The following is a 27,646-nucleotide window of genomic DNA, read 5'->3' as shown; positions in this document are numbered from 1 at the left end:
CAGGTTCCATCCAAAGGCCAGGAGGAACAGCCTGGGATGGGCCAGGAGGAAGGCATTTTGGAGCACCCATTGATAGAGAGTGATAATGATGAATCCTGGCTTGATCCCAGGCAGCGTCGGAGGGAGAAGCGTGCGCAACAAAGGAAGAGGCGTGGGAGGGCCAGGGATTGAGCTGAGTCACTGAGCCACACCCCACAAGGGATAAAAGGGGGCATGATTGCTCGGCAGGCTTTGTGACGGACAAAAGTTTAAACTCTAAAGAGTCACATTGTGAATCCTGCATTTCGGCTCAGATATATTTTGGACTAAACTCTTGTGGATAATTTGTCGCTCTGGAAACGGACTGCAGATAAGGCCTCGCCTGCTTTTTGGGAGTACTAATTGGACTTGGCAGGCATTTTACAGTTAGCTGCCAGAACTCTCGTCTGCCAGGAATTCTGGTCTGTTTATACAATAAATTATTGGCAGGCGTGTTTGATACTGCATTTGTCTGTGTGAGGACGGGGGACAGAACATGCGTCTTATAGTCTGAAAAATACGGTAATTTTTAATTTTAGGTGAACTGCAGATGAATTAAAATAATTAAACTAATATGCATTCAACTATGCAAATGAATCACGTACCTGTTTACTTACTTCTTCATATTTCTTAAAATTTAATGGTACTATAGTAAGATGTGGACAAAGTTTCTTTGCAATAAATCCAGGCATAGCTGCGCGTACCCCATATCTTCTAGCATGGTAATTTGAAGTGGACTTAAAAAAGACAAAATCATGATTTTTTAAAAAAAAGCTTTTTTAAATGGATTGTATTACAACTAGATTACAAAGCTGTTAGGAAAATTTAAGAATCATTAATTCAAGTACTACTTAAACATGGAAATCAGCTTCTACTGTGAAATCAACTCTGATTAGAAAACAATTCCATTTTAAAGAGACTCTGTTTTAAGGGTGGGGGGGGATTGATGGTGTGATTGAAGGGATGCTCATCATATTTGCAGATTACATTAAACTGGGTGGAATTGCTAAAACTTCAGAAAATAGACTCACAATTTAGAAGGATCTTGTCGGACTTGAGCATTGGGCCCCATACTAACGACAAGATGCAGTTCAGTGGTAAAGAAAGTAAGGTCATGCACTTAGGCAGTAAAAACAAAATGCACAGGTACAGAATAGGCAGCATCTGGCTCAACAATAGTGTCAAGAGAAGGATCTAGGTGTCGTAGTGGTCTACCACTTGGATATGAGCCAGCAGTGTGTGCTGCAGCTACCAAAAAGCCAATATAGTCCAAAAGTGCTTCACAATCACATGAAATGATAGTACCACTTTATACTGCACTTGTTTTTTTTTTTTTTTTTAATTTGATTTATATGCCGCCCTTCTCCGAAGACTCAGGGCGGCTTACAATGTGCTCAGCAATAGCAACTTGTGTTACCATCTTTGGAATATTGCATCTAGTTCTGGTCATGACAATACAAAAAAGATGCTGTGATCCTGGAAAGAGTACAGAGAAGAGCAACAAAGATGATAAGGGGTCTGAAGGTTAAGTCATACGATGAACGGCTAAGGGAACTGGGTATGTTTAGGCTAACAAACAGAAGGCTTAGGAGTGACATGATAACTATATTCCAATATTTGATGGGCTGTCACGGGGAAGAGGGGGTCAATTTATTCTCCATAGCCCCCGAGGTCAGGACAAGAAGCAATGGATGGAAATTTATCAAAGGGAGATCCAACCTGGAACTAAGAAGGAATTTCCTGACAGTGAGAACAATTCATCTATGGAACAATTTGCCTCCTGGAGTTATGGATGCTCCATTGCCAGAGGTTTTCAAGAAAAGATTGGACAATCATTTGCTTGGGATGATATAAGGACTCGTGCCTTGGGCAGGGAGTTGGACTAGAAGATTTCTCAGATCCCTTCCAGCCATATGATTCTATGATTTAAAGAAAGATTTGAGGATTGCAAGAATAGTGCCCATTTTCAGAAAGGTAAGTTGTATACTGCTGGGTCCTGGAGATAACTGAGGACTTCTGTGTGTGGCTGGGTGGAAAGCAGGTTGAACAGTGGTGGGTTTCAAAATTTTTTACTATCGGTTCTGTGGGTGTGGCTTGGTGGGCGTGGCATAGCCTGGGTGTGGCTTGGTGGGCATGGCAGGGGAAGGATACTGTAAAATCTCCATTCCCGCTCCACTCCAGGGGAAGGTTATTGCAAAATCTCCATTTCCTCCCGATCAGCTGGGACTTGGGAGGCAGAGAATAGCTGGGGGTGAGGCCAGTCAGAATTTTTATTACCGGTTCTCCGAAATCAAAATTCCACTACCGGTTCTCCAGAACTGGTCAGAACCTGCTGAAACCTACCTCTGAGGTTGAAGGTTAGGTTTGGTTAGGTTAGGTTAGGTTAGGTTAGGTTAGGTTAGGTTAGGTTAGGTTAGGTTAGGTTAGATAGGTTGAACGAATCTAGGACTGTGGCAGCTTTGCACACAGCTCTGTATACACCTATAGAACCTGGACCCAGCCAAAAGATTCCTTTCCATCCCTTCTGCTTGAAATCTTCCCTGCTGGCTTCCCCATTGACTTTCTGGGGAATCAGGCAGAGAAGATTGCAAATGACAATCACATGATTTGTAAGGGTACTTAGCAACCAGTCATTAAGTGCAAGCAGGTTGCCAAGGGCTCGAAATGTGGTCATGTGATAGCAGCAGAGCATGCAACAGTTTACAAAGGATGGAAATGTTTGATGGGCTGTAAAGTACCTTTTCCAAGGCCACCGTAATTATGAATGGTTATTAAATGACCGGTCATAAATTGAGGACTACTGTAACTTATTTATCACCATCTCTTACATTATAATATATACTTTTCATGCCATATTTCATCTCTTACTAAAAACAAAATCCAAACATCTCATCATTCATTGCTTATCAGCAACAGTTCAGTAAAGGATGCTAGATATTATCTACCTTGATCATTTCTCAAAAAGTTCAAGAGTTCAATACATGAGTTTTATTCATCCAGGAAAAAAAAAAGAAGTGATCAAGAAAGATAATATCTAGCATCCCTTACTGAACTGTTGTTGATAAGGAACAAAGGATGAGATTTTTGGATTTTGGATGTATATCCGTGTGTGTGTGTGTGTGTGTGTGTGTGTGTGTGTGTGTTGTGTATATAGTTGGTTTAGTAGTTATGTAGCTCTTTTAGCCAATGAAACATTAACCAATGTCAGGCCCAGGGAACCAAGAAGGACACGTAGTGATTCTTCCAAGCTGAGTTCTGCATTACTCCACATCTACAGACAGAATCTTCCCAAACTAAAGCACTCTAACATCTGCATCTATCATATACTATTAGGAAGGGGCTGTCTTCACCCTCGTTCCCCAAAAAATATGGACTGAGATGCCTTTTATTCCTCTGGAATGCAGCCCCTCCCTCTGGGAATTCAGACTATTACATTCCATCACAACCAGTTTCACTTGTACATTTTTCGATATCCTTTTCACTGCTTGTCACATTTATATCCACAAATTAACTTCAAACCTAACTGGAATAGCTTGTTTTTCTTTTGTTACTTCTTTAACACTCCATCTATCCATCATATCCAATAATTTTGAAGTAGTTTATAAATTTCCACCTGAAAACTCAATGTTATCTTATTTTGTTCCATTCTTTGTACTCTTTATTACCCTCTAGTTCCATTTTGTGCCCAGCTTTCAAAACCCCATTCTATCTTGTTTTGACTTATAAAAAACCCTAACAAGTAGAATTTTCCACCACAGGAGTTATTCTATTTAATTTAAATTATAGTTCCAAGTCCCTTAATCTCTAATCCATTATTAACTTTTCAGAAATCAATACTCTAAGCATCCGTTAGCTGTTTGATCCAAAAAGTAATATTTTCCTCAATCTTAAAAACTGTATTTAAAAATCATTTCTGTAAAAAGATGGCAATCACCCAATGACTACATAATATTTGCTGTTCCAAAAGGTTCCAGAATATTTCATTTTTAACATTTATTTTGTCTTGCCACATAAGTTTTGTGAACTTAAGACAGTGAACATATCTAATGGTACCACCTCCTATTTTCCCACAATAGGAGCCTGGATAGCTCTGCAGACAAGGCACTGTAATTTAACACCAGCTGTCTGCAATTAAAGTAAGTTCGAATCTCACCAGGCTCAAGGCTGACTCAGCCTTCCATCCTTTCTAAGGTAGGTAAATTGAGGACCCAGTTTGTGGGGGCAATAAGCTGACTTTGTATAAAATATACAAAAGTATGAAGGCTATTGCTTAACGCACTATAAGCCGCCCTGAGTCTCCGGAGAAGGGCGGCATATAATCAAATTAAAAAAAAAAATAGCAATCTTATGAGGAGGATTGGGCTTAGAGAAAGTAATTAAATTCAATTCAAATTCAAACCTTTACTGTCAGTGCACAACATATATACAATGAGATTGTTGAGCTCCCTCAGTGCACCCCCCCAACACAAAACAACTCACAGTGAAGACAGAAAATCCCTAACCCAATAAACCATATTAACAAACACCCAGTCCTATTGCACCAAAGTCACCTAACCACCTTTCGTGCCTAAAGTGGGATTAGAACTCACAGCTTCTTGGTTTCTAGCCCGGTGGTTTATCACCACACCAAAGTGGTTTTTGTGTTAATTTAATTTAATTTAATTTCCATAACAATAAAAGTCCAAATCCAAAATTATTAGGAAATGGGGTTAGCTAATCTTTATGTCCTTAAAAAAGGATGCATTCACATCTGTGAGCAAAAATGGTTCCTCACACAACTTGCAGCCACTCAACTCATAAGCCCACTGTAAAACACTGATTCCTGCAACTTTCGGTATAGTCAGCTGGTACCATCAATGACAATTGGGGATGACATCTTGCTCCCCACAGAGAGGGCCCGCAACTTGGGTGTCCTCCTGGATTCACGGCTATCTTTAGAAGATCATTTGACGGCCGTGGCCAGGGGTGTCTTTTATCAGGTTCGCCTGATCCGCCAGTTTTGTCCCTTTCTTGATCGGGACACCTTGCGCACGGTCACTCATGCCCTAGTTACCTCCCGTATGGACTACTGTAATGCTCTCTACATGGGGCTCCCCTTGAAAAGCACCTGGAGGCTCCAACTGGTCCAGAATGTAGCCGCGCGGGTGATTATGGGCGCAGCTCATTGCGCCCATGTAACACCTCTCCTATGCGAGCTGCACTGGCTCCCGGTGGTCTTCCGGGTGCGATTCAAGGTGTTAAGTTATCACCTTTAAAGCGCTCCATGGCTTAGGACCTGGGTACCTACGAGACCGTCTTTTGCCACCAATAGCCTCCCACCGACCAGTTCGTTCTCACAGGGAGGACTACTCAGGGTACCGTCAGTCAAATTATGCCAACTGGCGACTCCCAGGGGAAGGGCCTTCTCTGTGAGGGCTCCAACCCTTTGGAATGAACTGCCCCCTGAGATACGAAATATCCCTGATCTCCGTACTTTCCGCCATGCCCTCAAAACCCTGATGTTCCAACAAGCGGGGCTAAACATATGAACATGTGAATGTTTTTAAAATGTTATCTAATTTTAGGTTCTATTTAATTGGGCCAAACTATGTTATAATAATAATTTTAATTAGCAATTTTATGATGTTTGTGTATCTATATTTTACTTGACTGTACACCGCCTTGAGTCCTACGGGAGAAAGGCGGTATAGAAATATAATAAATAAATAAATAAATAAATAAATAAATAAATAAATAAATAAATAAATAATTTTGTCATGGTCCATTCTGAAGCAGCTCTAAAACTGGTGTAACAAGATCATACAGTCATAAAGCAATCAATTCAACAGGCCAAAAAGGGTTAGTGGTTACACCACCTTGTTTAAACAACTGTTTCACATCAACAACAAAAACATTTTAAACCCAGTCTTTCAGAATCCTATTGTATTTTTAAAAATAATACCAGCATCACTTGTCATATTGCTTAAGTACAATTTTTCCTTTTCTTGAAACAAGCAATGTATGCTGCTTTCATCAGAGATAAACCAGTGATGAAAAGCATATAAACGTCTTCACAAGAAAATGAAATTGCCTACTTTCCCTTCATTTATTCTGTCACCGAATAAGGCTTCAAAAATTTGAAGCAAACTGATACAAAGGAACATCTCAAAGGCTGAGAAAATGACTGACCATGTAAGAGGTGATTTGAATACATGTGAAACTTATATTTTGCCAACCAATATTTTGACTGTGACTGCTTCACAACAAAAATGATTGAATGTGTTTTGCTACAAAACCACAGAAATCATGTAGTATTAATTACAGGCATCTCATTTAGTCTGAAAGTATGCAACAGTGTGGATTTATATCTTGATTATCATTAACATTTTAGGCAAATGTTAATGGCAAAAATAGCAAAGAATCTAAACAGCAGAAAAAGGGTCAGTGATCATTCAGTTTCAGAGATTTTGTAAAGAAATAGCACTTTGTGAAGAGCTTTGCGATGAGACTGTTATTTAGGGTAATATTCATTTATACAAAAGCTTGATTTCAGTGAAAACACATTGGAAATAGTTAAGAACTGTGAAGAGCCACAATGGTTTCTACCGAGAGAAGAACAAGAGGCAGCAATTTCTTTTCTGTCTTGTATCCCCAAGAACATTTTTTGTACTGCAAAGGAGATCCCAGCTCTTCAGAATAAATTATTAAAATGCTCTGGGGTTGAGAACGGTAAGAGAAAATGAAATTGGTTGAGGGGAACATTGTTCAAACCATAATGGATTGTACCAAAATGATAAACATTTGTCCTTTATTTTGTTGCTTCAGTTCCTCCCCTATACTTTTCTTTTCTTATAATGAAGACCAAGTCCGAATATGCTTTTCATTTTAATTGCTTATTTTTTGTGATGGAGTACAAGTGCTCCTCATTTAGTGACCAATAGTTCAGCACAGTGGTGAAATACTTCGTGGGTTGCCACCGGTTCGCTGCCCGTGCATGCACAGATTTCCTGCTTTCTAGCGAATATAAATCGTGCAGTACAGCTGATCGTCGGAAATACCCGTTCAGATGAACCGGTAGCTTTTTTTTTACTACCGGTTCAGGTGAACCGGTGCGAACCGGTAGCATTTCACCCCTGGTTCAGCACCCATGCAAACTTATGATGGCACTGAACAAGTATAGTTCCAACTGGACTATAGTAGTGGCCATCACAGTGTCCCTGCAGTTACAATTTGCAATCCTCCCTACTGGCTTCTTTCAAGCAAAATCAATAGGGAAGCCAGCAGGAAGTCGCAGTCATGTGAGGTCCTCACATAATACCCACATGGTCCTCATTTAACTATGGCAACTTAAACTGCAATCACTAAGCAGTGGAGTATCATGTTTTTTTAACTGATAACCACGTCTCTTAATGTCAGAGTTTATGGTCCCAATTAACAACTTTAAATAAAAAAAAAAAATCTAAAACAATCTGTATATGCTCTTCATGCAAATATTCAATTCCTAGCTCTTTAGGGAGGATAGAGAAATCTCCCAGGGAACTGCTAGTCAATAGTTCCAGAGTCACACCAGAGCTGGGGTGTCAAACCAGGGGTGAAATGCTCCAGGTTCGGACCGGCTCAGGCGAGTAAGTAGCAGAGATTGAGGCTAGTTCGCCGAACCGGGAGCAATGGCTGGCTGGCCATGTCCCCGAACCAATCCACGGCCCACAGTCCTGCCATGCTTGCCTGCCTTCCATGCTGCCTTCCTGGTGTCCCGGTGGCCAGCTTGCGAAGGCAGGCAAGCAGAAGTCCACGTGGAAGGCAGGCAAGCATGGCAGGGCTGTGGGGAAGGAGCTAGCAGCTTACTGCCCACCCCCACTCAAGCAGCGGCTTCCCTGCTCAGCCCTGACAAGCTATGCATCCATAGCAATGGGGTTGTTTTGTTCGCAGCGGGGGTGCTTCGGGAGAGCAGGTGGACATATTCATTATAGTTGTCAGCTGCAGACGTCCGGCTGCCCTCCTGAAGTACCAGCTCGGTGAAGAAAACAATCCCATTGCGCTGCGCCTCCTTCTGCAGCCAAACGTGCCCAGCCGTCCGTGCCCTTTCCTCAAATGGGCTGTGCATGGGGCGCTTGGAGAGCGAGCGAGCAAAAGAACTCTCCAAACTCTGTGTGTGTGTGTGTGTGTGTGTGTGTGTGTGTGTGTGTGTGTGTGTGAGAGAGAGAGAGAGAGAGAGAGGGAGCGATCTGAAGCTGAGGCACCGAAACTTCTGGCAGCGGTGGGGCAGCTTCTGAGCAGCCAGCTCCACCTGACCTACTCGCTGAGTCTCGCCATTCTCTTGCCCCCCCCCCCCTAGCTCAAGCAGCAGCAGGCTCCGCGGGACAACAGGACCTCTCATTTTTCCCACAGCACGGCGTACGCTTGCTACCTCTGCTTGTCTGCTTGCAAGCAATGATTTTCTCTGCTTCTCTCGGGATGCTGGTGTGGGCACCATGGATGCATAGCTTGTTGGGGCTGAGCAGGGAAGCCGCTGCTTGAGCTGGGGGGGGTGGGGGGGGGAGGAGAACGGCGAGACTCAGGGAGTAGGTCAGATGGAGCTAGCTGCTCCGAAACTGCCCTGCGCTGCCAGAAGTTTGGGTGCCTCAGCTTCAGATTGCTCGCTCCCTCCCTCCCTCCCTCCCTCTCTCTCTCTCTCTCTCTCTCTCTCTCACACACACACACACACACACACACACACACACACACACACACACACACAAACAGAGGTTGGAAAGCTGTCTTGCTCGCTCTCTCTCCAAGCGCCCCATGCAGAGCAGAGTGACGTGAATGATGTCAAATTGGCCACGCCCACCCAGTCACATGACCATCAAGCCACGCCACACCAAGCATGCCCACAGAACCGGTAGCAAAAAAATTTAGATTTCACCCCTGTGTCAAACTCAAGGCACGGGGGCCAGATCCAGCTCACAGAGTGCTTAGATCTGGCCCGCGGGGATGCCCTGGAAACAGCAAAGGAGTGGTCCGCGGTTCCTCTGCCAGAGAAAACAGAGCTCTTTTTTCACTGGCTGAGGATTGCAGGAGGCTATTGCAGCAGAAAACGGAGCTCGGGAGCCCATTTTTGCTGGCAGAGTGCTCAGGCCCCCACAAGCGCCCCTGACATGAGTGATGTTGAGTTGGCATGCCCACCCTGGCAACACCCACCTCAGCTCCCAGAGGTCAAACACAACCCTGATGCATCCATCAATGAAATCAAGTTTGACACCCCTGCAGTATAGTCACACAAAACATATTTGTGCTACCATGTTGTAAATTAAACCAAAGAACTATTTTACTTAAAACCTTAGCACCAAGCCATGAACAAGAACAGGAAAGGCAAAATATTAATCTAAAAACAACATTGGTACAGTACTTGCAAAAATAATTTTTATGTTGCTTCCCTATTGTCACACATTTAGAAACAAGGAACTTGTATACAATGAAAAATCATATCTGTGTTTTCTATGCAAGTATGTAAATGGTGTATTTCTTCTTACCAGCATACTCAGTGAACCCACTGCTATGGGCTTGTCCCTTAATTCAGGATTGTCTCTCATTTCTACAGCTGCATAAAAGGCATCCATGTCAATGTGTACAATAGTACAACTAAGGTCACGAGTCTGATCCAATTCCAATGCAAGTTTATCCATCTGTTTACAAATAGATATACAAAACTGAATAAAGACAGAGTCTTTTCTCTTCCCCAAAGTTGGATAAGTTTATAAAACTTATAAAAAGTTTATAAAACTAGCAATTACTTCAGAATTGTTTCATAAAGTATATACATACATACAGTATCAACACTGTTACATGGTCCCTTTTATCACTTCAAAGTCTTCTGTCTATAATAATGTGGAATAATTTGCACAATAATTTTTAATTTGTATCCTAAGTAACAGAAATTGTCACATGAACCAACCATTATATGGATCATTTCAAAAAGGCTCTAAATTAATTTGCTGTGGCACGAGAAAGTACCACAGCACTTTCATAAAAGTATGTTTAATGCAATAATTATGCTGTGATTATCTTTATGGCTCTCCTGGTTAATTTGTTTAATGTCTACAATGCTGTTCTTTGTATGTGAGTAAACAAGAACTAAGTGTAACTCACATGAAGCTCTGCTATAATCACAATTAACTGCTACCAAGCTCTTTTTCCAAGAGCTTTTTTTGTTTTGAAATACCATGTAATTGATGAAAACTACATGCCTTCCCATCACTGATGCAGAAAAATCCAACATTTAATTTCAAAACAGTATAACTTTTTTACATACATAGGATACTAGTACAACCCGCCATAATCATACAGCTTTGAGTAACTGCTCACATACTTCTTGGAAACATTGGGGCTATATTTATAACCAACACCATAGTTTTATGAATAAAGTGTTGTATAGAAATATAATAGCTTCTGGGGCTTTAAAAGTTGACAGTCAGGAGCCCCAGAAACACTAGTTGAAGCACTAAAGCTTAGAGTTTAGACAAAGAAGATTGGCAGGATTCAGTAAGTCACAAACCAAAGTGACTTACGTTGACTTAAATAGCAAGCCTTACATTGAAGGTTATCTTAACAGCATGCTGATATGTGAGGCTGACATCATGGACTTCCTTTGTATTCTGAGCCCTCTGATATACTAGTTATTTCAAATTAAATCAAGCAAATCTATGCAAAATGGAGTTAAGTTAAATGGAATAAACTTTCCATGTTTTTTCTTACCTGGCTAGTCTTTTTAAGCTCTTTAGTGAAATTACCTGCAATTGTGCTTTCAAAATTTGTTGCTCTGTGATTTTACTTTTTAGTTTCAGCATTTTTTCAATCCGTTTATTAACTTGTTGGTCTTTCTTAAGTTCATTTTCATAAAATCTAGAACCCTGCCAAAGAGATTAAAATTATTTAAGCCTGATACATATCAATTTAATTATATTTACGTTGTGAAGGTTATTAGAAGAGCACCTACAAAGGCCTTTGATCTCCCAAGTTTTTTATATTCACTAGTAAAGTGGCATTCCTTAGAGCAGGGGTGTTAAACTGGCGGCCTGTAGACCAGATGAGTCACATGCAAGCCATGCCCACCCTGGCTCCGCAAAGGCAAAAACCATTGAGATATGTCATAATATGGCACGTGACGCAATCGAGTTTGATATCCGTGCCTTAGAGCATAGAAGAAATAGGAATCGCCAAATAACAAATCAAATAGGTACACTGAACTGTCCGAATTATATAGTATTTAGACATATAAATATTTTGTGCAATATTTTGGTTAAGACATTTCATACTTCATAAAAAGATAAAACTATATAAACAAATAAAACACATCAGAAGAATAATGTTATTTTAAAAAAATGAATTAGGCCTGTACCTTCAGGAGGATATATATGTACCAATATTTAGGTAGTGACCAGAAGATTGCAGTCTTAAAGCAATTATTTAAACTGCCCCACTGATTCTGAATGATATTCAAATACACGATTATTAGTCATGTCTAAAGTTGGCTGCATATATAAATTAAAATATGATTGTTCTTGAATACAAGCTTACCACTACAGTGAAAAAGATGAGATATGAAGCAAACTTGTATAGTAATGTGCAGTAACTTTATAGACTTAATTTTTAACATTAATTGTAATGACCATGCCTATTACCTATATCATGTTGGCAGATACCCTACATTTTTTACTGAATAAAATCAATGTGAATAACTACAACCTTTGTTCATTTTTAAAAAACTGATATAAACAAACCTTGGAGGCTTCCATTATGATTTTGTTGATCTTCTCTTTATCCAGCCCTTGCATTCCAGCTTTGTTATCATTAAGACCCATCCTAAGAAGTAACCCTTCTCTGGAAGAAGCATTATCTTGGTTTGCATTTTCCATTGTACAACCCCAAGCAAAGAGTTTCTCAGTTACCCTGAAAAAGAAAAACTGCATAGTTTTAGAGTTTATCGCTGACACTCTCACATCATCATAATATAACAGAATTATCTATACATGCATCCAACAATGTTACATTATTTTTTAATAACAGAAATATATTCAGTTGGGAACCTGGGAAAAGAGTGCATACAAATTATTTTCACTTATTATCTCTTATTAATTTATCTTAGTAGTTGCAATATCACTTGCCAAAAAAGTGGAAAGTATTAATGTTTTTGGTTAAATTATCTTCAGATAGATATGAAGCCAGCAGCACTAGGAGGCTTTAGAATTCTCTCTTATAACTAGAATGTTTAATGTTGGAATTTAAATACATGTATATAATAAATATGTTTATAATGATTTGTAAAAAAATAAAAACAACAGTAAGAGGACATAGAAAGAACCAGTATCAATACAATATCAATAGCATAACTTTAGGCATGAACGCAAACTTCTTGGGCCACTCTTGGGCTACTCACACTCTCCTCAACTCACCTCACAGAGGTGCTCTTGTGGGGAAAATAGGAGGCATGAATGTTGGATATGTTCACTGCCATGAGTTATTTGTAAAAATAAAGGCAACATACAGATAAATAAATAAATAAATCATATATATAATGTTTCTAAATATTGACAATTACAATTCAACAAAAACTACTTCATGTCTAATGTGTCTGTGGGGTATCTTTTTGGAAAGATGGATTCACCTAATTGAAATGTAGTACCCAAAATAGAATACAGGCAGTCCTTGACTTACAACAGTTCATTTACTGATGTTCAAAGTTACAATAGCACTGAAAAATGTGACTTATGACCATTTTTCACAGTTACAGCATCCCCATGATCATGTGATCAAAATTCAGATGCTTGGCAACTGGTTCAGATTTATGACCGTTGCTGTGTGCCAGGGTCATGTGATCACCTTTTGTGACTTTCTGACAAGCAAAGTCAATCTGAAAGTCAGCTTCACTTAACAACCAGGTTACTAATTTATCAACTGCAGTGATTCACTTAAGAACTGTGGCAAGAAAGGTCGTAAAATGGAGCAAAACTCACTTAACAACAGAAACGTTGGGCTCAATTGTGGTTGTAACTTGAGGACTACCAGTACTCAGGCAGAGTTAACAATAGAGAATCTCCAAATCAAAACAAAACCTTTATTATACTCAGTGACCATCAAAATCTTCAGAACCAGGTGACCTTAAAACCCAGAGCCACTAACTAGTCTTGCCATGGTTGAATTAAAGCCTATTCTCTCCTATCCAAACCTCCGGGAAAGGTCCTAGTGGCATCACTTTTTTTTGGCCTAGGGGAATACAACTGGCTATCATCAATGATCTGATATTGCAGCCATGTCATCTGATTATTTTATCTAGAAGCTTCATGTAGATATTAAATAAGAGTGGGGACAGGGGAAGAGTCCTGAGGCAGAACCAGCTCCAGAAAAAGGAGGAAAATCAGTCTAGTGCTATATTTTCTACTCTCAATTCCTGAAATGGCCCAGAAAAATATCACGATCAATGGCATTGGAGACTGCTGGCTAATTATATTAAGTTTTCTGTAATGTTTATTTGCAGTTACACAGTAGATAACATTTCAAATATAATAGAAACATAAATCTTTAAAGTATGCAGATTTCATCCTACGTAATCTTTTAAGCATGTTAACTGAAACTAATGCTATTGACTTTGAAACCCTAACATAAACAATATTGCTGCAGTTGAAAATATTTTTTCTTTGTGGCCAAAGCTATTGAAGCATTGTTCCATGATGGATTGCAGTTTTCAGAGAAACTGCACCATCTCCTGAAACTTAATTTAACTCATCCAACTTGTTTTCTACCTACCTCACCAATTCCCTAAAGGCAGGAATGAACACTTTCAAACCAACTTGCCAATATCTTTAAGAGGTTTATCAAATGCAGCCAGGCACAGAATGGATATTTTAGGCAACTGCTGAAGCACGGACAAAACCGAGATCAATAAGGAAGAAAAAGAGAAGGAAAAGGATAAGATGTTGCAAGGGATAAAAATGATTGAAGATAATTGCAAAAGCACAAAAAATATAATTGATATTTACTCCCTCAGAATCTGTACTCAAACCACATCACATTAGTTCTCCTTCCTAAAACAAGACATTTTCATTTTTAAAAAAACATATAAATAAGAACTACCTTGCTGGAATGAGATCAAGAGCTGATACAGTTCCTACCCTCCATTTTCAGCTATGGCCACCTGTCTGTAATGGCCATGGTCAAATTCAGCGCCCACTCCAACTTTTTCAGCACCAGGAACCAGTTCTATGGAGGGCAGTTTTTCCATGGGGATGTGTGTGTGTCTGGATCCTGCACATGCACGGATGGGGCTTCATTCACTTCCATGGCCCAGTTCCTGGCAAGCTTCAAACCAGTGCCAGTCTGCAGCCTGGGGATTTACTAAAACTACTCATATATGACATGATATGGTATGGCTGTGGGAAGCATTCAAAGGATCTACTTCACAAAGCACACTAATTGATTGAACCCTCCCCCACCTCCTGAAATCTTAAAGCAACCATATACTAAGTAGCAACCAGCTACTTTGAAGGATATTTTTTGTTGTTTGTACAGACCTTCCATTAGGATTTGCAGCAAAGCTGCTGCATATACATGCAATTTCTTTTGAATCAGCCAATGAATCCTTTAAATAATGTTGCATCAACACTTCAAGGAGATGATTTACAAATAGTCCTCAGTTTACGACAATTGAGCCATATTTTCTGTTGCTAAGAGAGACCGCTGTTAGTGTTTTTTTTCATTTTACGACATTACTAAGTGAATCACTGTAGTTGTTAAGTTAGTAACATGGTTAAGTGAATCTAGCTTCCCCATTTGACTTTCTTTGTCAAATCACAAAATGTGACCACATGACACCAGGATACTGCAACTTATTTATTTATTTATTTATTATTGAATTTCTATACCGCCCTACTCCCGAAGGACTCAGGGCGGTGCACAGCCAGGAAATAAAACACATAGATATACAAAATTTAAAATCGAATAAAATGAATTAAATAAATTTGGCTGAATTAATACCCATAATTTAAAATACCCATATTTTAAAATCCATTAAAATTTAGAATTTACACTTAAAAGGGAGAAGATTTAGGCGAGGCCAGCTTGATGAAATAAAAGCGTCTTCAACTTGCGGCGGAAGGTGCACAGATCCGGAATCCTCCGTATCTCTGGGGGGAGCTCATTCCAGATCGTCGGTGCCCCCACAGAGAAGGCTCTCCCCCTAGGGGCCGACAGCCGACATTGTTTGGCCGACGGCACCTGGAGGAGCCCCTCTCTGTGGGAGCGCACTGGTCGGTGGGAGGCTGTTGATGGTAGTAGGCGGTCCCGTAAGTAACCAGGTCCCAAGCCATGGAGCTTATGATACTGTAATCATATGAACCAGTTGCCAAGCATCTAAATTTTATTTATTTATTTATTTATTTATTTATTTATTTATTTATTTATTTATTAAATTTATATACTGCCCTATTCCTAAGGGACTCAGGGCGGTGAACAGCGAACGATAAAAATACATGTAATACAAACGTTAATAAAAAAACCAATTAAAATATACTAAACACTCTGGTCCTAGATAATTCAAGACATCCCAGTTTAAAATAAAATCAAAAAGCAATATAAAGGGAAAGTTAGGCCAGGCCATTTTGATCATGTGATCATGGGGAACCTGCAATGGTCATGTGAAAAAATGTTATAAATCACTTTTTTCAGTGCCATTGTAATTTGTAACTTTGAACAGTCACTAAATGAAGTGTTGTAAATTAAGAACAATCTGTACTTAACCACCAATGAATTCTGAAAAGTATGGCATCTCTCTGGAATTTTTTTCACAGGCTCTGTGGCTACATAGCTATACTGCCTCAACTGTATTGTGCTTTTGCAAATCTTTAAAATCTTTCAACAGGCCTGAGGCATGAGTTATGATTCACTCCTTGGTAATAGATCATTTTTATGACCATGACCAAGTTGTGTTCTATTTTTTCCCCCAATGTATTGTTAGTCTTATTAACAGTTTGCTTATTTTTATTATCTTAAACTAATATAAACTGCCTAGAATTGCCTGTGTTTGAGGAGGCATACATGCTGATTGAATTCAGGCCTCGGCTGAAGACTGCTGAGAATCGGAAGTCTTCAGAGTACTTTTATTTGGCTCTAACAAGCCCAACAAGATTTGGAGGGGAAAAAAATAGCTTAGATTTTCACATCATATTTCACAAGGGTTGTAATTTCATTGCAGTAAGTTTCGGATGTTGTGCCTGGCAGTACCAGTCAGATAAGCCTTGTGCTTTATCCGTAACACACTGATGACAAAGTATTTGTGAAAAGACAGCTACTGCAACAAAAGGCATTATGTATCGTTACTCTCCATTAACCATCTGTGCTCTGCGCCAAAGTTGCCAGTAGAATCTTAAACTATAGATCAAAAGGATTTATGATTTCTATTTAATAACAGGAACCAAATTTATATTACCAAAATCAGAACTCTTACAGTAATGAAAAAAAGTGTTGGGGTGAAAGAATTAGGTTTCCATTCTAAACGTACAGTGTTTCTACAAGATTCCATTTTATGAATCTGTCTAGTTTAAACTAATTCTATAATCTGAAGTATGTTCAATCTTGTCTCGTCCAAGCCAAAACGTCCATACACAGAAAAGCAGCCACAGGATCAACACATGAACTCTAAATCAGCTTCTGTGACTCACAATATAGCAAGGGTAACATGATCTTTTATAGATTTCAGATGTTTTAGAAGCCCTGTTAAGTTCAAACGAACTTTTTCCCTCTTGAGTAAATTCGCATTACGTTGCAATTTCGACTCCTTCTGCTTGGAGCTAGCAACACATGTAGCTTTTTTTCCCCCTCCCCGTTTCATATATTCCCAGGAGATCTACAATGCTTCCAACCAAGTAATTTATCAAGTAGCTGTTTCAGCTACGAAAAACAAAAAACTCTCACTGTCTTTCCTTCGCTTTAATGGCGTATATTAAAGCGTGTAAATCATCCCATCTATAAGGATGGCGTAGTAGGGGAAATCTAAAACCCATGCAAAGAAGGAAAAAAAAATCTCCCACAAAACCAGTTTTGACATATCACGCAGCCATAAGCTCCCCAACACACCTCAGTCCCAAGAAGCTTCACCAGCCCCCGTTTCCGCAATAATTAAGTCGCACCAAGATGGCGACCAATTGTGTTTTCAAAAAAAAAAAAAAGAGAGAGAAAGAAAAAAAGCGACACCGGTACTTTGCGGAAGCAAAGCCAATACAACAACCAGAGAATTTAAGGGGGAGCGATTAACGCCCGCCGCCCCACCCGCTTTCCCAGGAGGCGGTGCGCCGCCAAACACCTTCAGTCGTTTTACTACAACTCCCAGCATGCTCTCGTTCTAACGACTTACTCCGTCTGGTGAGAAGCGTTAAAAGGGCTTGGCAAAAAAAAAAAAAAAAGGGAGGGGGGATGGCGAGAAAGATGGCGGCGGAGGTAGTAGTACGGGTTGGAACAACCGCCGCCACAAGGTTGATCTGAGCGGAGAAGGCGAAGACGCGCGCTTTGGCTCCGCTGTAAGGCTTGCTTCTCATGGTCAGGGCTACCGGCGTGCGCGGAAGGGTGTGGGGGGATTTCGGCGAGCTGCTGTTGCCGGCGGTGGCCAGAAGGGGACAGACGGACGGAAGGGCTCTGAAGGTGGCTTAGGCTGGTGGGGCGACGTAGCAACAGTAGCGGCTCCGGAGCAGCGAAGCGTCTTAAATCCAGGTAGAGAACCAGCTCCGGTGGTCTCGGCGTTTCGGCGTAAGAGCAGAGAGGGAAGTGCCTCCATGTCGGACAACCAAAGCTGGCATTCCTCCGGTTCAGAAGAAGATCCCGAGACAGAGTCGGGGGCGCCTGTTGAGCTCTGTGGAATCCTCAGCAAGGTAATAATAATAATTATTATTATTATTTTATTTTATTTTTTTTTAAAAAGGTCCCTTCGTTTCCTTTCCCCGCCGCTTTGGCTTCTCGGGCTCAGCTTGGACTCTGCCTTAGGGAGCTCCACTTTGCCTTACCTGAGCTGCTGCGGAGGGGGGGGCAGTTTCTCTCGGCCGCCCTCCCCCTCCGTGGTTGTGGTTGGGGGGGGTTGTGAAGGCATTTGGGGGCCAGGGCGGAAGGGTGGCACCGTCACGCTCTTGTCTTCCGCGAAAGAAGCAATGGAGAGAGCCTGACGTTGAGTCACCTCGCGGGTGCCCACCGCCCGGGGGCGGCGCCGGCCTGCTGTCGGACTGGCTTCCTAGTCAACGGGTGGTCCCCTCACGTTTCCTCCGCCACCCACCTCCGGAGCCCGGGGTGTGTGTAAAATATGTATAATAATGCAAGTATATATTGGGATGAAGCGCTTCGTCGCCGCAGTCGGAAAAAAAGACGCTGATGATTTTTTTTATCCGAGGAGGGGCTGCTGCTGCTTGTCTCCCAAACGATGCATTCGCTGAAATGTCCCTTGTCCCTTGATGGCTACGATTTTTTTTTTTTTTTTTTTTTTTGCTTGAAAGGCTTGCTAAAATAACTTACACGCGTAGGTCTCCTTTTTTTTTTTTTCCTTGTGTTACAAGGAAGATTTTTTCTCATCCATCCAGTCTCTTTGCAAGTGCCTGGTAGAGTACTGTTGCAGACCACATTTGTAACCATTGCTTGGATGAGTAAATATTTTGGTGAGCCTCTTTGTTGAGGATGGCTCAGGTTATATTTCTTGGTATATGCATGAAGGAAAAGCTAACTTCATTGTTGTCCCCTGAAACAAAAAATCCCAAGATTCCTTTCTATTTTTGTTTTAATAAGGGGAAGAAAAATTGTGTATATTTGCAATTTTAATAACAGATTGTGGCAATATCAGACAAGAGTTCTGTGACCCTTTGGGCAAAGCATCAAATAGTGTCATAAAAAAGGCTGGTTGGAAGATAGTAGAAGTAGTAGTAGAAGTAGCTCTTCCTTTCAGATTTCAGTGTCTCTGCTCTCTTTGATGTTGAACATAGTTTAAAGGAAATCTTACAAATTTTCTGAAAGTCATCCTAGGGAGAAAATGTTGCAACTCTGAAATTGCCTATTTTAAAAGTGTAGCAAATAGTTTAGGAAACAGTGTATTTTTAGAAATTCTGGCTTGTGAATTGCACTGGTACAAACAAAATCTAGCTAGCGCAATTATTTGCTAATAACTCTGTGTTTCCTTCAAATATTCTTAAAAATGCAAACAAGCTCTCTTTCAGATATAGTTTGGTATTTTGTAACAGTGAATAGAGGGAGCACTGCTGATCTATTAGAAAAATCTAAGGGAATGCCTTTGTTATAAGAGCTCAAAAACCTCAAGTAAAAGCTAAGAAGTTTATTCATTAGATTGTAGCATTTTACTGTAGATGGTCCTTAGAAATGTGTAACTGGCTTTACACAAGAATGATGTACTAGGCTGGGATCAAGGAAACTCGGTTTGAAGTCCACACTTGGTGTTGGAGTTCTCCAAGTTACTTTAAGCCATTCATCTCAATCTTACTTCACAAGTTGTTGGTTGAAGGATAAAATAAAAAATAATCAGCATAACAGCTTGAGCTCATAAGAACAGGTAGAATTTTAAAAAGTGGACAAAATCAGTATGACATTTTAAATGTGCCTTATCATAGTTGTTGCTCTTTCTACCTGCTTGGTTTGACTGCAGTTGTAAAGAATGGATGGAAAGAACTGCAGTATGTATTCCAAGAATTTTGCAATGCCTTATCTATCCATGTTGTCTTCCATATTTTTATTAATACTTTTGTTTGCCTTTTAATAAGTTCAGAGCAGATAATTCAGAATGAATAATATAGTAATGGTGCCTTTTCTTTTTAGTTCAGATCAATATTTACACATATTTACAGGCTGTTCTTCTCATTGCATTAAATGTACTTATCTGTTAATAAAATTTTAAAGAATTCATACAAATTCACAATTCTGTCATCCAATATTCATTCATGATATTTCCTTGAAGATACAGTTATGATCTATTTGGTATAGTCATTAAATTCTGAAATGATACTTCTGGAAAGTTCTTAATCTTCTAAACTCTCTTAACCACTTTATAGCAACTTTATCCCAAAGTTATATTAGTTTGTGACACCAAATATTTACATAATTTTATTTATTTCATGATATATAAGGTTGCCAAACTGAGCAATCTACAACATAAACAGAAATTACAACAAACAATATATAAATACAAAAGCCAAAATGTAAAATGGCAATCAAGTACAGGGCAAAACAAACCTCGGAAGTGGACTGCCACTCAACCAACCCCTAACACTTGGGAGAAGATTCAGGGGTCTTATGTGCTTTCCCAAAGACAAGGAATGTTGGGGCTGGAACCTGTCATATATTGGGTATAGGATCATCATTCCAGGGACAATCATGGAAAAGATACGCTTTCTATGTCCCATAAGATGACAAGACTTTAAAAAAAGAACATGCAGTGTGCCCTGTCTGTGGAAGCATGTGGGGTGGGCAAGTCTTTTTGGGAGAAGGAGGTCCCTCAAATACAGTAATCTCTTCCTATATCATGTAGTTTTCCTGGACTAAGGAGTTTTAAAAGAGTTAAGACGTTTTCAGTCCCAAAAAGCTGTCCAGGGCCTTTTGGAAATTGAGTTGCATATAAATAATAGTAATAACTAAATTATTTTCCTTCTGAACCATCCACATGTAATAGAGACAGGAACTTTCCTAAACTTTTTCCTAACCAAACAATTTCCTAGATTAAAAGAAAAAGTTCTTGCCTTTAGGGTTATAATCTCAAAAGTCCAACATAAAAGGCCTTCGGAAAAGGGAAGAGGCTTTGCTTTCTTCAGTTACCATTTTCTTATGACTTCTAAGAAACTAGTTCAGTGTTTTGCGCAAAGTGCAACAATTGTATTGATTAAGAACTGTGATTCAACTAATTGTAGCTTGACATTAATTATCTTTAAACGATCAAGAATTGATAATGCTCCTATATTGTAGCATTTAAATAATTTTATGGAGCGTGTCATAAATTTAACTTGTCACTATAAAGTGTTAGATGGCCAAGAACAAAGCATTGATATTAAAGACCATGTGTTCCTGAATCTATCTTCTCCAGGCAGAATTTGCCCATCATACACAATCTATTCAGGACACAATGCTGCAAGTATCCACTCCTTGAAAGATCAAAGAGATGATCTCCACCAGCTGAACAGCAAAAGCAGAACTCATTTAGCCCATTTCCAACACTTTTATTAGTATGCTCATTCTCCAGCCTCAGAATCAAAGGAGTCCATAACGAGGTTGGTGTCTGGAAATGTACTTTATAGCTCCTTGATTGTGGAACAGTTTACCCCCCTATGGTCAGAACATAAGCACCTAAAATTATCCAAGTTGGGTATGAAAATCACTGCAAAAAATAAAATAAGTGCTAGATTGTGCATCTGACTAAGAAAATATTGGCTAGTCTGTCTACTCGGTGGAGGCTTTAATAACAAAAGGCAAAAATAAGACAGTAATTGGAATGCATGCTTCCAATTGATGGTGTGTGCTGCTGAGGTCTGGCATGTTATAAGAATTATCCAGTTAAGGTTATGGAGCTGTGGCCATGTATATCACTATATGAGTACAATGTTTATAGTATAATTGAAATAGTATTAATGTCAAATGTATCACATGTTTATATATGAATATGCTATGCATTCCATAATGTAGCTTGCAGAATGCTGTACAAGTTAATGTAAAAGGGATCATATAATTTAATCAAAGCTGACTGCATTCTGTGCCCAAATGAAGCATAAAATACTTCTTATAATGTGGAAATGTTACTATATAGTAGATATATAGTAGAATATTTAGGTCATTGGATCACATACCCTATTCTGGGCAAGAATCCAAATTAAAGTTTTCACAATAGATAGTCCAGCACAACATACATTCTTGCATACATCCATTGAAGAGGACTTCTCTCCTTCTCATTATAAATGGTTGCATTGTTGCCCCTCATAGTGCTTAGAAATTTTTCTGAATACTCATTCAAAATTTCTTCCTATAATGTAAACTTATTATTTCAGGATGATAAAGAAACTATTGGGTTTCTGTGTATTGTTCAAGGTTTTTACTTCCAAGGTTTACAACTCTAGCCTACTCAAGATTAATTTTAAAGGTCTCCTAATCCAATGGACTATGTTTCAATAACATTTTGATAAATTTATTTTCGGTATACATCACTTCATTCCAGCAGGCCATCACCCAGATAACTGTCCTGTTTCTTTCTTATCCTCATCTAACTCCAGATGTGGATAAGAACTGAAACAAAGTAATCAGGCAGTCAGACATAGAAGCCCTAAGTGTTGCAACAGAGGTGAGATGGTGTTACGAACCAGTTCTTCTGGTGTGTATAATTCAGTCCTTAAACGGAAGGTTCATCTACCAGCTATGAAAACACTACTAGCTCTGTGTGAATAGTTAGAAAACAGGAAGTTAGAGGAGAGTTCTCAGTTTATAGAGAAGCATTGGGCACAGGGAGGTCTATTCAGCGGCTACCTCATTCTGGAAATCGGGGTGGTTCAATATCAGCTATGCTGAAGTGGAAGCTGGCAATTCTCAATGAAATTTCCATCTGGGTATAATCTGGTAGTAGAATTAGAATTCCATATGATCTTTACTTATATGGTGCTTAGTCTTACTGTGAAGCTGCTGTGAACCTTGACTTGGACTACAAAACCTGCCTTTCTGCTGAACATTGGCAGAATGTTCCTTTGTACTTAGATACTTCCAAATTATTCCTATAATGGGTGTGTGAACACACATAGATTGGACTTGCTTGGGTCTCTGAAGATTCCTATAGGCTAGAATATTTTCTTGGAAAGAGCACTACTAGTATATTCAGAATTTTAAATGTTATATGCATTACATAAAATAAGGTCAAAGACTTAAATATAGAAAAAGAAAAAAAGAGTTGCTTTTGAAAGATGCTTAATTTCAATCAATATGAGCTCAGGACCCTGCTTAATCTATCAGACATCAGAACATGTGCACACAGCCTAGATTTCAACCATAAAATAACCGAATTACAGAGTTGGAAGGGACCATGGAGGTTTTCTAGTCCAATCCTCTGCTCAAGCAGGAGACCAAGCTTATATCATTTCAGACAAGTGGTTGTTCAATCTCTTCTTTAAAATCTCTAGAAATAGAGCACTCACAATTTCTGAAGCCACACTGTTCCACTGATTAATTTTTCTGCCAGGAACTTTCTCATTTCTAAATTGCTTCTCTTCTTGATTAGTTTCCATCCATTGCTGCTTCTGCCTTCAGATGCTATGGAGACCCCCTCTTCTTTGTGGCAGCCCCTTAGATATTGGAACACTGCTATCATGGCACCCCCCCCCCCAGTCCTTCTTTTCATTAAACTAGAAATACCATTCTTCATATGTTTTAGCCTCCAGTCCCCTAGTTTCACTGACCTTAATATGCAGTCTAAATTCATTAGATCCAGTCCTGCTGCTGGCTGGGAATTGGGTCTTACCTTGTTTTCTTTCTGCCTTAAAGGAAAAGACACATATACTTCCTCCCACACCAAAGACATAATGGATACTGCCTCCTCCACTTATATCCTAACCTGCACCTTTGTGTTTGTTTTTTCTATTGAATCTCCCCATTAGCTGGACAGTTAGCTACTTTCCACTTAAGCTATTAAGTATGGTCTTTATGAAATAGAATTTCCTCATATTCAGTACCATTTCTTTGCCTGATAAATTTTCTACTTTAAATTGTTTATCAATTGACTCCAGCCCGAGAGAGGTAGGACAGAATCTCAGATCTTAAATCTCAAAAACCAAATATCCTATCAACACCTTTTGCACAGTCGGTTTTTCACCTTGCATGAATTGGAAGTCTCCAGGTTCTCTGGACTTCATAGTTATGGAGATATGATGGTGTCAGTTATTTTGCAATGTAATTTATTCACAGATTGATTAGGGGGATGGAATAATGTTCAGAGGAATTGATTACTCTTGAACATTCCTATTCTGTGATCCAGACAGATACCACACTTCATGAGCTAATTGTCCTGATGCCGGTACATCTCCCTCTCCGCAGCCAACAATTTCCACAGCCCTTATCCTTGCTTTGTTGCAGAATACAACAGTATCCTATCTGTTTTTAAGAAGCTCACTTTCTTGTCTCCTGTTCAGCAGAATATAAATTTTTTCTCTAGAAGAATCAAAGTCTGTTTTTTCTCAGAAAGACCAAGAGTTAATATTGAGTTCTAATAGGGCAGAATACTTTGTGTTTCTGATTCCAGTTTTCATCCACTAGAGACTAGACTGTTTAATTTTCCTTGCTGAGAATTTCAATTTCCATGGAAAAAAGAGGAAAAAAACTGTGCTTTAAATCCTGGAGCAGACATATCTTTAGGATTGGATGCGGTCTACAGTTTATGCAAGACTTTTGTCTGCAATAAACTGACTTATTTAGCTATGTTGACACTGTGAGCAAGTCACGTGAGTATTGAGTTAAATATCTAAAGAATAGAAATGTATTGCCAAACCTGGCATGATATTTGCCATTTATGAACTAAAACCAGTTGTCCCTAATTTTTATTTTTTTAAAGCTCTGTTATAAGTTTGCACTTTTAATAGATAGTACGGTACTTTTAGGCAACAACACAAGTATACCACAAATATTACAAGTCATAACTTCTGAGATAATGTATATTCACCTTTAAGTTTGTTTCTTAAGTCATCCCTACTAGAAGGGCTTTTCTTTTTTCTTCTTTTCACAGGCTCTCAATTTAGCTAAGAACCCATTCTTCACTTGTGTATATTTATTAGAAATTTGCTTGCTAAACTCAGTTGCAAAATTCCTGTGAAGTCACTTCCTGGAAACTGAAAATATTCCTTTTATTGTAATGTACAAATTTATTTTAATATTGCTGTTGGTAACAATAGTGCTGGAAGTACTCATACTAATAGTATAGTTTTTGTTCTAATATTTAGACAAGAACAGTGGTGAAATGTAAAATTTGTTACTACCGGTTCTGTGAGTGTGGCTTGGTGGGGGGGTAATGTAACTGAGTGGGCGTGGCCAACTTTTTTTTAAAAAAAACTTTTAGAACCATTTTTTCTACAACTTCTTTTATCCTTCTGTAATCTGATACTCTAATCCAGGGCTGTCAAACTCCTGGCCTGTGGGCCAGATGCATCACACGTTGGCTACACCCATGCCCAGCAAAGGGGGGAAAAGTCCCAATACCTCACATGACACCGCCATGACAATGTGAGTTTGACACACCTGCTCTAATCCAAATGTTGGATTAGAAATGTTATGATCCCCAACCAATTTATGGAAATATACAGTATATGGGGTAAAAATGTCACTACTGTAGTGATATAATTATCTGGAATTCATTGTCAAATTCAGCAGACCTGGGTTGTTATTGCTGTGAAGCTGTTGGAAGAAATGTCTTTCTGGGTTCAGTTCCAAGTGGGGAAAAAGACACTGGAAACATGGAGACTGCTTGGAAAGATGGTTTAATGGTGGAAAGGATCACATGGTTTGAGTTCCTGAGCAGAAAAAGGGAAGAGGAGCTGAGAGTTCCTGGGTTTTATGCCTTCTCTGGGCTTTGAACTTCCTGGGGCACAGGAAGAGTATCCTAATTGGTTGTCGGACTCCCAGGGGATGGGGGACTTAGCTAGCCTTGCTGGCTGATGTAATCTTCCCAGGTGCCATGTGGCGAGTTTCGTTTGCTAGATGGGTCCTTTGTGTTGCAGATGGGATGCTGAGGTCTTAATGGCCCATTGACAAAGGTGGGGGGGAATGAGTTTCTGCCTCCCTTTTAGGAGAAATATTCTGCCTTTTTAGTTTGTCTATCTATCCATCTATCTATCTATCTATCTATCTATCTATCTATCTATCTATCTATCTATCTAATCTATCTTATATGCCGCCCTCTCTCCGAAAAGGACTCAGGGCAGCTCACAGCAATAAAATAGACAAATCAATATTAGATGTTAAAACTCCCCTTAAAACCCCCTTCAGTATCCTAAAATATTTTATATCCTAAAATAATTCATTTTTCTAGGAGAGGGGTGGGTTTTAACTTCAAGCAAAGCTTTTTAGTAATGTTGGTGATTTTCAGGGGTGGGTTCTACTTACCTTTACTACCAGTTTACAATGGAATTGCGCACATGCGCTCGTTTTGCTCGCACGCATGTGCAGATCACTGATGATGACATCCAGGGCGGTGGGCGGGACCTCCTGCCGGTTTTACTACCGGTTCTTGCAAACCGGTCCAAACCAGGTGCAACCCATCACTGGTGATTTTTAATTATTTCTTGGAAATAAGCCTTTCAGAATCTGATTTATTTAGAGTTCTTACAAGATTTTCAGTTTTCTCTAAAGGTTCAAGAATATTTTACAATTATTTATAGTTGTTATTTTTAATATATTAAACACTGGCAGTTACATTCTTTTAGAATAAATAGTATTCATTTTATTAAAATTAAATTTAGTAAAGTATATAAGAAAATAAGAAAATCTATTGTCTGAGTATAGTGCCACATAAAAATATCCTCATTATTTTGCTTTATTCAAAAGTACATATTTATTCTTTTTAGTGGACCAACTACATCCATGGATGGCAGGACCGCTGGGTGGTATTGAAAAACAACACTCTAAGTTACTACAAATCTGAAGATGAAACGGAATATGGCTGCAGAGGCTCAATCTGTCTGAGTAAAGCTGTCATCACAGTAAGTGTTTTCTTAAGGCTTGATTAGCCTTCCTCACTGATATATTTAATATATTTCTCAATAATATTTGAAACAACAAATTGGTTTAATCTCGCATTGGACAAAGTGGTAATAATTTTTAACTGATCATATAATTTTTTTCATGTAGATCAAGTTTCTGAAATATACATGTGGAAAAAAGATGTTTATAGACGTATTTTACAATTTAAAGAGACAACTTGTCTCTTTTAAACTATAAAATTAAAGCAACAAATAAGCTATAATTGTAAATGCAACCATTAAAAAAAACATAAGGCATTTAAACTTGTATTAAATAGGGCTGATTTTTGTTTTAAATCTTCAGTATGTTTTAAGAGACGCTTGATAAAGATATCAGAAGCATGATTAACGTTTTGGCAACAGAAGCATAACAGTTATTGAAGTATTGGTGGTGCTATTTGGTTGTGCTAATGTATCAGGAAGTACTTATGTGTTAATGATCAGATGATTACTTCACATGCTACTGCTGGCTTGCCTTGGGAACAGCAATAATAACATAAAAGCTGTTTTTGTTCTGTCATTATGATTGCCTCCTTGATCTGCTAACTGGCTAACTTGAGAATAAAGATGCAGTATCAACTGCTCTTTTATTGGCAAGGAAAAGGACAATAACTGCAATATACAGGTCTTCTATATTTCTTATATGATTTCACAGAATCAGAATAAGATGATAATGTTCTGCGCCTCAAGGTTTTACAGTTATAACCATGTGCATTATATATTAAGGCAGCACACACACACACACCCATAACATTTTGGGTGCTATGGAGACCTATTTCATGGAGGACAGTTTTTCCACAGCCTGGGGAGGGATGATTTCACGTGCTTATAACCTTACTTATTTTTGTATGTTAATTGTTTTAAAGATTATTTAAGATTTGTTTTAA

At 39.1% G+C, this 27,646-nt stretch overlaps 2 protein-coding genes across 3 annotated transcripts in view; one reads left to right on the top strand and one right to left on the bottom strand.

The window, feature by feature from the left end:
- The window catches only part of POLK (DNA polymerase kappa), a 34,404-nt gene extending 17,242 nt beyond the window's left edge, over positions 1-17,162 (bottom strand). The window contains exons 1-5 of the mRNA XM_070938819.1: positions 17,104-17,162; positions 11,757-11,925; positions 10,767-10,886; positions 9,510-9,662; positions 624-755 (exon numbers count right to left, since the gene is read on the bottom strand). Coding sequence (XP_070794920.1) covers positions 624-755; positions 9,510-9,662; positions 10,767-10,886; positions 11,757-11,891 — 540 coding nt within the window. The 5' untranslated portion in view covers positions 11,892-11,925; positions 17,104-17,162. The remainder of the gene's footprint in view (positions 1-623; positions 756-9,509; positions 9,663-10,766; positions 10,887-11,756; positions 11,926-17,103) is intronic.
- Positions 17,163-17,439: 277 nt separating this feature from the next.
- CERT1 (ceramide transporter 1) overlaps positions 17,440-27,646 on the top strand; it is a 71,182-nt gene continuing 60,975 nt past the window's right edge. Inside the window, exons 1-2 of one of the 2 annotated variants that reach the window (XM_070938818.1) lie at positions 17,440-17,891; positions 26,586-26,720. In XM_070938818.1, coding sequence (XP_070794919.1) covers positions 17,796-17,891; positions 26,586-26,720 — 231 coding nt within the window. In that variant the 5' untranslated portion in view covers positions 17,440-17,795. The remainder of the gene's footprint in view (positions 17,892-26,585; positions 26,721-27,646) is intronic. The other variant, XM_070938817.1, reaches the window with a different exon arrangement.

This window comes from Pituophis catenifer, unplaced genomic scaffold, assembly GCF_029215685.1.
Source record: "Pituophis catenifer annectens isolate HBS135680 unplaced genomic scaffold, rPitCat1.0.hap2 SCAF_2, whole genome shotgun sequence".
Taxonomy (NCBI): domain Eukaryota; kingdom Metazoa; phylum Chordata; class Lepidosauria; order Squamata; family Colubridae; genus Pituophis; species Pituophis catenifer.
This window is presented reverse-complemented; position numbering and strand designations above follow the sequence as displayed.